The 14,287-nt window shown below is 32.3% G+C and overlaps 1 protein-coding gene across 2 annotated transcripts in view; it reads right to left on the bottom strand.

The window, feature by feature from the left end:
- The window catches only part of LOC106668003 (atypical protein kinase C), a 341,008-nt gene extending 327,550 nt beyond the window's left edge, over positions 1-13,458 (bottom strand). The window contains exons 1-4 of one of the 2 annotated variants that reach the window (XM_024224864.1): positions 13,346-13,458; positions 5,561-5,759; positions 5,358-5,479; positions 5,207-5,296 (exon numbers count right to left, since the gene is read on the bottom strand). In XM_024224864.1, coding sequence (XP_024080632.1) covers positions 5,207-5,296; positions 5,358-5,479; positions 5,561-5,625 — 277 coding nt within the window. In that variant the 5' untranslated portion in view covers positions 5,626-5,759; positions 13,346-13,458. Of the gene's footprint in view, positions 1-1,944; positions 2,153-5,206; positions 5,297-5,357; positions 5,480-5,560; positions 5,760-13,345 lie in introns of those variants that run through there. The other variant, XM_024224866.1, reaches the window with a different exon arrangement.
- Positions 13,459-14,287: the final 829 nt, after the last annotated feature.

Raw genomic sequence — 14,287 nt, 5'->3', positions numbered from 1 at the left:
TGTTTTAATTAAAATCGAATATCTCGAATAGATATTAATAATCGTTTTGCACCGGTTTTCAACATTTTGTCGTCATTTAAAAGTTAAAACCAAATCGGGTATGAAAGAAAAAAAGAAACACACGCCTCCAACGTCTTTATTCAATTTACCGAACGAAACGAGGAAAGTATTTTAAATCAAAATATTTGAATAGGGTAAAAGGAAAGAAAAGCGGATTTAATGGATTGAAAGTCTGCATGCATCGACCAATCGCTTTTAAAGGATGAGTTTGGCTCGGATTTTTCCGACTGATAAATAGTTTCACACAAAAGCCATTTGGTAAACCTTTAGCAGATAAAAGTAACTTTTTTTCAACGAAATTATAAAGAATATGAGCACAAAGTTTCAGACAAAATCGCCAACTTATAGTTCTTTAATAAGATAACAGAAATTTTTTTATTTTGAATTTTTATAAATTTTTGTAAGTTCTAAGCTAAAGTATTGAGAAATTTGGTGAGCTTTGTTAAATGATTCTGCACCAACAAACCACTAGAGATGGCGAAATGCTGAAACAGACATGACGCCAATGAGAATAAGCAATCGGGGTGATAAGACATGATCCAGTCACAAAAAAATTAATTTTGTCCTCTCTAAGCAGAGACATATTACATGTTTAGCAGATTGTTGTAGACAATGGAAAATAAAGATAAATGAAAGCAACTGCATCCTCAGATCAGTTATAAATACACCGTAAATGCTACCATCCACAATTTAAAATTTCATTTATCCAAAAATTAATCAAGTTTCATCACTTTTATTAGCGAAGTGAAATGTAATTATTGATTACTTGCTCCTCTCAATAATATATAAATAATTTTATATATGCATATTACATATAATAAATAGTTTTATATATGCAAATTACATGTAATTAGAAACTGCAGGTTGTAATAAAATATTATATTTTAAAAAATTGTCTAAAGTTAAAGTATACCAATCACTAAATGAACTTCATCATTAAAGATTAATACTTCCTCACTCCTGTTTATTTCATACAATACAATTTGATGGTTGTATTGAAAATAGAATAAACTGCTAAAATGATGTCAGTTAGATGAGCAACGGCTCCATTTCATGATAAAGAAAAAACGTGATAAGGAAACCAGAAATGTGCCAGGCAAGGTATATAAGTACAGCGTAAATGAGATAATTATTCCGCAAAGTGTGGCCCTATTTATGATGTCAGTAATTTGAACATTCCGGTGTATTGTTTTAACGTTGAAATTAATTAATTTTGAAAAGCCTTTATTTTCTTAAGCACGGATTGATGATAACTGTTCACTTTTAACGAATATCAGATTGTGAATCATAATTGTATGTCTGTTGACAAAATTTTATACTTGAAAACACACCGCAAAAAAAAAAAGAATAATAATAATACCATCTTTTCTGCAATGAGCTTATTTTATTTTAAATAATTCAGTTTAGGAGTTTTGCAGAGAAGGATAAATTAAGCAACAGCACTACCCGTTAACATGAAATATTATGCACTTTAAAATTTTATGTATAAACGTTATCATCAAACAAACTAAAATTTTACAAAAACATTAATATAAATTAATTCCTCTTGTATAATTTCACTTTCAAATCTGAATTTGTATAAATATTTTAAATGTGTTCAAAATCAAAGATAATAAAATAAATTTTTCCACCATTATGATTGGAGGGAAAATATTGCTTTTTTAGTTTATTTATTTTTGTTTGTAATTAGTATTATTAGTACTTCCAATATTTTATTCATTACTTTAATGAGTAAAAGAGTAAGTGTACAAAATTATAAGCATTAAAAATTTTTAAAAAAATTAAACCACCAAATTGAAATTGCAAAAAGTTTTAAAATATTGCAATTTAAGTTTAAACAGTCAATAGTTTGTAAATAAAAAATTATTATAATAATAGACATACCTGGCGAGCTAACAATGATTTTATCTATCATCGACAAAGAAAAGTCATAAACAGTTTCGAGCAAGCTAAGCATAACAGAATCGTTGCCCAAACAGACAATGCGTCTGCACAGAGGCCGAATCAATGTCAACTGAAAAGTGGGGGGCCAGAAAGAGTTACAATTGTACAATTATCAAAGAGAGCAACAGTTGAGTGACCAGCATGATAGCCCAGTAGTTGTGACTGCATCAATAGACTACCTTTCAGTATCCCCCCCTTACCAGATGTACAAGTCAGCATTATCTCTGCTCCTTCCTACCACATGACAATTTTTCTTTTCCATGGTCAATTTAGACTATGAACCGAAAAGTCGTGTCAAATTAAAGCATTTCGTTTCTGTAAAATATTTGCAGAAAGAAATTTCCACCCGTTACTTTTTGAATTACATTTTCCAATTGATTAATTACATTGTTAAAAGCTGTATTTGTGTAAATGAAAATTTGAATAAATCATCAGTGTATTAACTTTTTTGCAATTTTGTCTCAGTAAATTTTATTATTTATGCCAATTAGTAAAAATTTAGGGGGCAATTTTACCATTATTTCTGTTGATTTGGACAGAAACAATAATTGTATATATTAGTAAAACAAAAACAATATGAATCATATTATCATTTCTTCTGAGATATTTTGAATTCTGCAAGTATAAGCAACCAGTAGCTAGATCATATCTGATCATTCAGTTCTGCTTATACTAATGTTCAAACCAGCAGATACAAAAGATACAAAAACATTTTACATGGTGGAGAAAGGAAAACCAACCATAACTTTTTTTAATTATTCAGAAATCATGAGCTGCGGTCTGGAATCTCACAATTTCTGAATAATTATCGATTAACTGTCACTAATCACCAACTTTTTTTTAATCCTACATTTTTGGCTCATTGGCCCATTCTTACCAACTCCAATGATTCATTCCCCAATTCTAGTCTCTGTACAACAGATTTTAAATACACCGGAACTTTGGGCTAGACGGAAGTAAATAATCCTGGCTAATGAACATCCTGGTATGCTTATTCTCATGCTGAAACCAGCAATGATCGAAGCCACACAAAACTTTTGACCAACAATACACAAGGAAATAGTATTACGATGATACATAGGCTCATAAAGTTTGATTAACAAATTGGCAGTAATTTTTAAAATTGTGAATCTTAAATTTTTGTGGTAAAGGGGTGTCGATGGTTGCACTGGTTGTCATTGACGTGGTGCTCATCACTTAGACTATTGTAAATTCACACAGAGCAGTTTTTGTCGACTCGACGGATCGTTCTATTAGTTCAAAGCAGGGTGTACACAGGACACTGCAAGCTCTCTAGGTCTGCTTTTCTGTTGAAACCTGTCGGCTCAACTCATGGTTTCACCAATGGCAAGCAAGTGACACAAATGTTTCGACTCATAAATCAATATGGGGTGTTTAGTGACCGTTAGTCAATGATTATTCGGAGATCATGAGATGTGGTCTGGTGTAACATAGGTTTTAGAAAAACATTTTCTTTATCATACAAACGTTTTGATCTTTATTGAGATCATCTTCAGGGCCTGGGATTTATAAACATTGTTTAAATTTTACAAATACATGTAAGATGTTAAAAAAATGAATTTATACAATGCTTAGAAAATTAGATTAAAAAATAAATAAATAAAAAGAATTTATACAATGCTAGAAAATTTTTGATTTAAAAAATAAACAAAATGAATTTATACAATGCTAGAACATTTTATATTAAAAAAATGAATACAATGCTAGAAAATTTTAGAATAAAAAAAATGAATCTATACTTTTTTCCTAAAATTTTCTAGCATTGCATAAATTCATTTTTTTAATCTAAAATTTTCTAGCATCGTATAAATTATTTTTTTATAAATCTAAAATTTTCTAGCATGGTATAAATTCCCTTTTTTTCACATCCTACATTTGTAAAATTTAAACAATGTTTATAAATCCCAGGCCCTGAAGATAGTCTTAATAAAGATTGAAACTGAAACGTTGGCACGATAAAGAAAATGTTTTTCTAAAGCCTACATCACACCATACCGCACCACACGATCTCCGAATAATAATAAATCAATGTTTTACGGTAGTGTTGATCAGAGTATTGCTCTCTGTTCACACAACGCAGCGGCCTGTCAAGCTTTGTGTAAGTGATTTAGAGTTCTATTTTTGTTCTTTTAAATTAAATTTTGTTAACTGTACTGCATAAAAAAAGTGATGAAACTCTCATGCAGTCCGTCAAAGAAAGGCCATCAGTTTGAGACATGATAAATTCCACAGAAATTCTGCGTTAAGAAGCTTGAAAAAAGATATTATGGACATTCTTGTTAAATTAAAAAAATTCTTTTCATCCTCCTTTAATTGGGGCTCCATTTAAGAAAACATCTATATAGCATGGGTCTATTCAACGATGATCACATTTGCAGATTATGCAATGGGGAGGAACAGCCGCTCATCTTCAAATGCGAAGCAACGGCTCAATGAAGGTATAACTTAGTATTAAAAAATAAAACAATTAATAAAATAAAATAAAAAGCCGGGAATGAAATCGTAGCAGCAGCAGTCAATGACTTAATCCTTCTGAGAAGAAGGATTGAATCGATGGCACTGAACTAGGTAACTAGGAAGGTACAATAAGCTAGAAGGCTGCAGTGCCTGGGAAGCACAAACCCCTTCTTCCTAACATCCATTGCTATCATCAAGTGTGAACATTTTGCCCAGTGTCAATTCAATGGTTGAGAGTGAACTAACCTTAAGGTAAAGATCCAAGTTTTGAATCTAGTGGTCCTGAATTTTTGTACCTGGTTTGCATGAACAAAAAACCACCTAGCTTGAGCTCCTTAGTCATTTCATACACACAGGAGGGCTTAACATCAATAACACAACGGATGAGAGGTCAAACTATACTTTTATGTTATTCTCAGTATTCTAGGTATTCTAACCCAATGGCATCATTAGGCATTTCCAATAATTTGTCTATCCAAACTGTTTCCCTCTATCAGACGCATTTCAGCTTCTCAATATCTTCAAAAGGATCAGAAAAGACCAAATATCATGGTCCTTCAACCAATTTTCATCACCCGACGGACCACAAGAGGAAATTTAACAAATTACCTCCCTTTTGAGTAATATAAATACAACATAATGCAATAAGTTACTGTCAACTATATCATTAAAATTTTTAAGAAAACTAAAAAAATTAAACATAAACATAAATTGAAGTTCCTACCGTGAATGGTGAGCTCCGTGTCTTTGTTTATTTCATAAAGCCGGATGGCCTCGTCCAACTCCATTTGTGTCGAGATAATGCAAGGATCACCTAGAGGAAAACAAGTCGTCATTTTCAATCCATAATGATTTTTTTTTAAATATTTCCTTACCATCTTCATCCACCCATTTCATTGTGAAAACCTGTTCCTGATTAAAGCGGCATATATCGCGCATTTCTTGGCAAAGCTGATCTAGTGTTACATGAGGATCTATGTATGTAATCATAATCTCCCTAAAATGATATAGTTAGATAATAAATTATTATATAATAAAAATTATAAATTCAATGTAAGGCAAAATCAGCAGTACTCACCCATTGTATGCGGTTTTAACGCGAATTTCTGGAATTTCTACATCTGACGCAAGTTGGGTAGGCATGATTAGTTTGTTAAAAAATCTTTTGCTCTTTCTAATTCTACGCTTATAAAACCTAGTCACTACAATGTACACCTCCCAAAGGCAATCCAACGTGAAGATAAGAGAAGTCTTGTTTATCAAAACTCCATTAAAACCTGAAAAATAGCCAATAAAAGAAAACTATAAAACCTATTTTATATGTGTTGAGCAGAATGTATAAATTTAGAAATGAAAAAACAAATTCATTTTTATTGTTGTCAAACAAAATTTTGTTCTTTAATCATAAGTTTATCTACTACATATTCTACACTTGAACTGATGAAATCAGAATCCCCTCTTAAGTACTAAAAAGATAAATATTAAGCAATATTTATATTTGAACCTGAAATTCATCAATGTGCAGATTTTAAAAAATAAAATATATAACAGACATCATCGCTCAGTTTTCCTGTCAAAAATATACTTTATTACAGTTTTGGCACTTCATCAAGAAACTATGAGCCATTGTTTTGCCTAAAAATTTATTTTACCAGCTTTTATTGTTTTTATTTATTTATTTTCTTAGGTAGAAAGTTTTGGGGGACCGCGGTAGCCGAGTGGTTAGCATGAGAGACTCTCACGCTGCGGTCGTGGGTTCGATTCCCACCGTCGCCTCTGGTCCTTTTTTCCCGATAACCCCCAATTTGAACAACATATATAAGAATTCGTCATGGCTAATATCAAAGATCATAAGGCAAAAAAAAAATTAAAAAAATAATAAAAAAAAATAAAAAAGTAGAAAGTTTATTGAATTATTTGAAAAAATTTATTAATAATTATTAAACTTTAGTTAGTTACCGTCATGTTAAGGCCATAGACCATTCAATTGCCATCTTGGAAAAAAAAAAAAGGAAAACTGAGATAGAAATTAGCCGACTCATTATTAAGTCTCTGTGGAAAGGAAATACTTAGCGAAGTAAACAAAGAAGAAATCCAGAAAATTCTAAACAACCATAATGGTAGTGCACTTTGGGGGATTTGGAAATAAACACGAGTCAACTCCACAATAGAACTTTTAGGTAATACTGACTTTCATGTGAAACGAAGACTATAATCACCAGAGCCCCGGTAGACAAAGAAAAAAAGGTGTAAATGAATTGTGCAGCCAAAAGAAATATGAAATTTAAATTTCAACACATTTTCTTCAAATTTCTAAAATACTGATTGAACTTGTAATATTCACAGAGTATTTCTGAGCGCAAAAGGATCATATTTAGAAAAATACGTTGAGTACACAAAGATGATTCATATTTTCTTGAAAAGAGGTCAAAAATTTGCACCGGATTACTTAGAGAATTGCTTTTTCAAACTGGCTCTTCCTCAAACTCACAAATCCTTCATTTAAGTGTCAACATATGAAATTGTACCTTTTCATATAAGTTATATACTCTGAAATTCTTAACGTTCATTATTTATAAATTAATATTTTGACCACAGAAGATTGTGATTAGTTTTTTTTTTAATCACATAATTGGCAATTTTGAACAGAGTAATTTAGTCCAATGGAAAAAAATATAATAAAAATATTCATTTTTACACCATTAAACATAAATATTTGTTCAAAAATCAAACAATAATTTTGAAATGTATTTAAAATATTTTTAAACTTGTCTCCCAGAGCGTACCAAACCATGTCAGAATATTTAAATTTTATGTTTTTTCCAAACAATTAATACATTCCCCCATGTACAAAATAGAAATGATTACGTGAAAAAATTAAAATGAAAAATGATGAAAAAATTAAATGAAATGGTTCTACTACTGTCTTTACACTTTAAAGTGTTAGATGTACTGATTGACCACTTATCTATCAAGAACTCTTGGTATGGTATGGATAAAAAAAATAAATTCAACTGTTATCTCCAAACTTTCGACATATTTTAAGGTCATCATCATGGCAAAATAATCTTAAATATTTCTACAAATTGATGTAACTAATAAACGATTTCAAATTTCAATGAAGACAATTTGTCTAGATTTTCAAAGAAATTTGAAACCATTTATTAAAAACTCAATTATGTCATTGTAGACATCTTTAAGATTGTTTTACCCTGATGATGACCTTAAAATAGGTCAAAAGCACGGCAGATAACAAGTTTTATCTTTTTTCTTTTTTAATCTTGTTTTTTTTCATCCAGACCATCGAGTTCCAGAGTATTCATGACATATACACTTTGCAGTTTCTTGAAGAAGTGAATACACATAGAGCAAGAATAATTCAATCAGGATGATCGAAAATTACCAAATTATGGGGATGTCAACTACATTATCTCGCTAGCTTCAACAAATAACAAAAAATATTCCAATAAAGTAAAGTTAACACAAATATTGAAGTACGAATGAATGGCCTTGCTTCTTTTAAATATTTTAAAGAAGATTTGGACTCTTGAACTCAGCAACACAAGACCCAACTACAGTAAAAAATAAATGTCGGACTATAGTTAATATTTAATTATTTGAAGATGATATATATTTACAATCAGCATTTCAGCAAGTTTATATAGAATATTTTTATTTTCCCTCTACTCTTTATTATTTTTCTTTCTCTACTTCCTTGAAGTCAAAGGAAATTTGAATTTTCATACTTTCTTTTTTAGATGGGCTTGTAATATTTATGGAAATTAGTTTTGTCATGTAAAGGTAAATTTATATGCTTACATATTGAGAATACAAAGAAAGAACCACAGCAGCAATTTAGAATTTTAAATACCTCTGTATTCTCTCTATATCCGCATATATACATACCAATCGTAATCAAGGGTAATGAGAACTGCGGATAATAAGAGACGCCTCAAATTTGACATTTCGAAGCATTTTCTTCTATCTACTATTTTTTTTTCTATCTTGTTTGCCTATCGTCAATTATGTACACATATTTCAGGTTCCTTTCAATAAGAAAAATACAATGTATAACAAACATAAAGTTTATCCCATGCAGGATATGTACATACATCAACAGGATTGTACCTATCTACAACACAAAAATAAATTGTAAAAAAATTGTTAGTGGACTGAAAAAAAGATAAATTCCACAGTTGAAGATGGTTATGAAACAGGAAAATTTGCTCGTTCAGCTTTCTCAAAGAATATTGTTATAGGAGGATGCTTTGTTGGTTTTGCAACTGCTAGAAATTTTGTTGGAGAGGGTTCATTACTTGAGTTAGCAGTGGTGTTATGATGTTTCGTTCCCCTATTGGATCATATTGTGAATTTTAAACTCTATTTGACATGAAATGAAACCACTTAACTTTCTGGATTTATTTACTTTACTGAAAACCCTGGATAAGACATTAATTATATCAACAGTAATTATATTGTATCTCAAAATTAAAAAGATGAAAATTATGAATTTAATTAAATGCTTGTAATGTTAAATTTCTCTCAGACCAAACAACGGTTAGCAGTTTCTTCAATGTCATAAAAGCACAAGTTGCAAGAGTCCAAGCCGACCGTAAAATCTCACTACTATATTAATGTAATTTGATAGCAATTATTCAACAAAATGTAAATTGTGAAATTAAGTGAATTATGTGAAAATAACACTAATAATTTATTATATTATTGATTCGAAAACAGAAATTAAAATTATGAAAACTATAATAGATACTTCAAGAATTTATCCTTTTAGCAATTTTGTGATTGTACGTAAGTCTTTTGAAAGATGCGACAAGTTCGATTAAGCATAAGGTTTTACAGGAAAGTATTCAACGTGTTTAAATTCTTCTGAAAGCGATCAGTATTTCAGTTTCGGAGTGGAATTGTTTGAAGTTTGTATCAAGTTAAGTTGTGTCAATCCAAATTAGATAAAAGTTTTATTAGACTGGTCATTTTAAACTGTTCATTATAAACAAAAAGGTAAGAATAAACATAAGTCCCTGAAGCATTGGAAAAGTTATGTATGCAATGTTTATTCTAGAGAGAAAATACAAAATCAACTAATGATTCTTTAAAATAGCCGTATTGTTTCAAAATCCATTTGTGCTGAGGATAACAGCAATAAAAAAACAACTTAACACCACACTCGCATTCAAGCCCACTATTTTTAAATTAGACACAAAAACCACAAATACAAGAAATTCTATAGCCATAAATTTCAATAAAAATCGATAACAAAAAAATAATACAAAAACCTAACACTGAGAATGGTGAGAATCACTGACCAAAACAGCGAGGACAAGCGGAGCAAAATGATCAGAAGCCCAAACGACAGAAGCAGATTTTATTAAATGGACAACATCCACAGACATACAAGAAGCCTCATAAGCTAAACAATATATGGGGTTGTAAAATAAACTTGTAATGTTTTTTTAATTTGTAAATTCAATAAAAATATACAGTATTTGTAAACAAATTTAATCAAGAATAAACTATTTTGTTACACTATCTTTGCCATTGTCCATGTAATTTTGTAATTCCCAGGTTTTTGAGCAATTAACTCCTCGATGTGTTATAAGCAGTCCTTATGTGAAGTGAAGCTTTTCCTATTAACAGAGTTTTGCAGAACTCAGAATAATTTAAAATTTGAAAGCACAATGTTAGGCAAATATAGTGGGGTAGCATATCCCAGCCAAGCTCCAATTTCTGGCGAGTCTATAAAGACAGGTAGGGGCGAGCGTTATCCTGGTAAAAAAAAAAAAGGAGATTAGCCAATGATGGTTGTTTTTGTCAATGGCTGACACTGATCACTCAGAATACAGTTCACACTATAATTAACCGTTTAGTTCAGAAGAAGTACTATGGGCTAAGCTAAAATAGGGTCATTAACATTAATTACATTTTAGGAGGGAATCACAGATAGATATGATTCTATAAATTCTTCTCGATCAATATGTAAACAACAAACATATCCAGCTGTTCTCAAAGACGTTAAAATACTTGTACGAGATATTTTAAGTGTCTCTGTAATGCCTCATGTCATTGAGTGTGTGTTATTTAAGACAAAACTTTGGTTCTGTCAAAAATTTTGACAAATTTGGTTATTATCAATAATTGTAGGGCATCTTCCAAATCGAAATGTCCACTAATGGGTGTGCTTTCTCCCAAAATGTCATCACCATATACAGCCTGAGCAATATTTTTTCTCTTTGTAATAAAAATACAATTAAATGTTGAAAATGTGCTATTTTTACTTACATATTATGTTAGGAAAACACCTTGTAAAAAGACATTCCAACGAAACTGACAAATAAAAAAAGGCTTAACTAGCCCTTTTTCAGATTGTGTAAACAATAATGATTAATTCAATATACAAAATACAAAATAAATAAAATTGAATTACTGAAAAACTAAGGAGTTATTTTACAACTCAATAGACCCCTTCACTCTACTGTCTAGTAGGAGTTAGTAGTAGTCGAGTAGTTGACCCTATATCTTCCATCTAACCTAGAAAATAAGCATTGTTGCTCAGTAATTTTTTTTTTTTTTTTTTTTTTTTTTGTGCCCCCAAGGTTAAAATTGGCGGATCAGAGCTCATCAAGGCCGGCGTCCCCAAGGGAGTATCAGGGACAATACCTACACCATAACACCCTGACTTTTTTGACACCGCAATCTTCTCACATTCTGACCCAACCTTGTAGCAAAAGCAACCCATGATCACGTAGACCTCCTTACTCAGTGGCGCATTAAGCTAAATGAACAAAAGAGCTGGCATGCAATGTACACACTTAGAAAAACCATCCCACCAAGGCACATACCTTTGGTTCTATATGGACAGCAAATTTACATGGAACATATACATAAAATAAACAAAAAAAAACAAGAAATGAATCCACAATAAACTAACAGGGGGGCAAATAAACACAGCGCTCATCACTGTAAGTTAAAGGTCCCGAATAAATGGCCCTGCATTTGAACCTGACATACTTATAAATGGGCTAGTTTTTTAAACACTTTAATGATTATTTAGAATTTTTTTCTTTTTTGCCTGTATTTAAAAGTCACCTTGAGTTAGTGACCCAACTGTGGACAAGGTGCAATACCTTCGACACAAGGTCACAAGGTACTTTGACTAACGCCTCAGACTAAATCTCACACACGACTGAAACGTCAGAAGGGCACGATACACAACTCTTGCTCGACTTCTTGGCAGATGTTCTAATTACCTCACAAAAATAAAAAGCTGCTTTACAACACCACTCTTAAGCCGATATGGACTTACTGACTGGAAGTGTGGATTCACAATATGCCGATATGGCCAACATCTGCCACATTCAAACTGTCCTATCTTTAATCCAACGAAAAATACCAGATGCTACATATTACACATCAAACCTACACATACAGACTTAAATAGCCTTTTCGTTCAAGATGAAATCCGTTCCTGTTATCGCAAAATTCACAAAACTCTCCCAACCACTGTAAATCAGCACATGAGAAACCGAATTCCCTCGAACACTCCTTGCCAACTGAAGAGACAATGGCTGCAAAATCTCCTAGGAAGTTATGATGATGATTGGCAAAGTGATAATGCCACAAGTATTAATTAAACAGACAACATTTTAGTATCATCGAAGTACTACCTATAAGTATTTTCTCTTTTTTTTTTTCTTTTTTTTTTTTTTTAATTTTCTATATATTTCCTTGTACATTGTTACATTTTACCTATTTTAAGATGGCACTGGATGTGTATGATTAGGTCTCAAGGAGGTCCCGAGGCCTCCGTCGGTTGAGGAGGGTTTTCAAGAGTGGCGGGTTTTCAAGATGGGGATGAGTGGATAGGGCTCGAGCAGTATGGTTAGGGCGGTTCGAAAGGTTGGTGTGGAAGGTTTAGAATCTGGACCTGATCAGTTCTTTGACAAAAGGAATGTTGGGGTCTCTGTATGAGTTTAGTGACATAATAAGGTGACAATTTGTCTAAGGATTTTCAATAGGAAGGATTGACTGCGCTAGATATCGGATGGCTTGGCAGTACCACACAGTTCCACTGTGTGTCCATACTGGTCTTAGTAAAGTCTTGAACTGTGTAAAGTCTTAGTTGGTCAAAGTTGATTTCGGTCTTAGAAGTCTTCATAGTAGTTCAAGTCTTGTGGTTGTTTTTTAAGTCTTCTGTTGGGATTCCATGTCAGACTGCCAGACTCGAGATATAGTCCCAGGTATTTATCTTGAGTCGAAACTGGTATCTCTTTGTTGTTGATATGTAATGGAGGGCAAGACTGCTTTTTCAGCATAAAAGTACGCTGAGTGCATTTTTCTTCGTTCAGTCTTGTCCTCTATTTTTTACACCAGTCTTCAATAAGCTCAAGGTGTTCCTGGATGTTGGATGTTGGATGTAGCATGGACAGGATGTAATGTACTCAAATTTAAAAAAAAAAATGTAAGTAAATTATCTTATTTGTATTGAAAGATGTCTTGAAATAGCCAACATCGTGATGATTTTTTTATAGGATTTAAAAATGATGAATATTCCGTTAAAAAGACTTTTAAAGTAGTGTTAATTTCAAGTAAACAATCACAAAAAAAATAATTATAATAATTAAGAATAAATGTTCGAGCGATTGGCTCGTTTTATTAGTATTAAATTGATAAAGGTGTGCGACTGACGTTAAAAACCACTTGTTGACTATCGGTAACGAGAAAGAGACAGGTACGGAAACGTCAAAAAACGTCAGTTGTACAGTAAGACGCGCGCCAATTGAATTTGACATGAATTAACCATTGTAAAATACAATAAAGGTTCAAATTTGTCCAAAACTGTTCGACTCACCAACAGTCGCGTTTGTTGTCCTTTCAACCGACTGTCATCCCAGGTATTCGTAAAAGCGGACCGACAATCCTAGGTGTGAGTGTGTAACTGTGTAACCTTAGTCACTATTCATGAGTACGACGAGGTAGGAAGGGACCCGAGGTATCGAGTCGGGGGACGCGATCCAACCGGCGCCACGTATCGATACGGGCGCCCGCCAATTTGGTCTCGGCCACGCCCTGTAGCTCAACTGACTCATGCCATGACCTCAGACCTGAGACCAGTACCCGTCGTTGGCTCCTGTTCTTTTTCAAAAAATTAATTAATTAAAAAAATACAAAATCGCTTTGAACTTTAAGTCTCGCCGGTTTTGAAAGGTCATAAGTACTTGGGATTGCATGGGTTACTATCTATCATATACTATCAATATACTACTATTCAGATACTATCTGGATACGACAATTAGACTATTTATGAACCATACACGCAAAATTTAAAACAATAAACGAACTCACGCTATTTTCAACTCAAAATACAAACATTATACAAAATTCTAACAATGTAATATTTTCTCCTTCCTACCAAGAATCAACCTGTACCCATTGATAGGAAACAAGAAAGCTGATGAGCTGGCCAAAGCAGCTACAACAAAACCAGTAATAGATAGAGAATTTAAAATATCACATTACGATGCCATCAATGTTATAAAAAAAAAGAACAATTGAAGCGTGGCAGAATAGATACAGATTTTCAAGGTAGGACACTGGTATAAATCTACCTTCCCTAAGGTCAGTTGGGGTTGGTTCACCAGAGAAAGGTTTGGGCAGTACTACCACTACCAGCACTACCACAATAGGCAGACTACATTCAAACCGTTGTATCTGTTTACAGATTATAATAACTACACATGATTGGACAGGAAGACAGTGACCTGTGTGTGCAACCAAGTTGAAAACGCGAAAC

The sequence above is a fragment of the Cimex lectularius genome, unplaced genomic scaffold (assembly GCF_000648675.2).
Source record: "Cimex lectularius strain Harlan isolate CLEC.00 unplaced genomic scaffold, Clec_2.1 scaffold88, whole genome shotgun sequence".
NCBI lineage: Eukaryota > Metazoa > Arthropoda > Insecta > Hemiptera > Cimicidae > Cimex > Cimex lectularius.
This window is presented reverse-complemented; position numbering and strand designations above follow the sequence as displayed.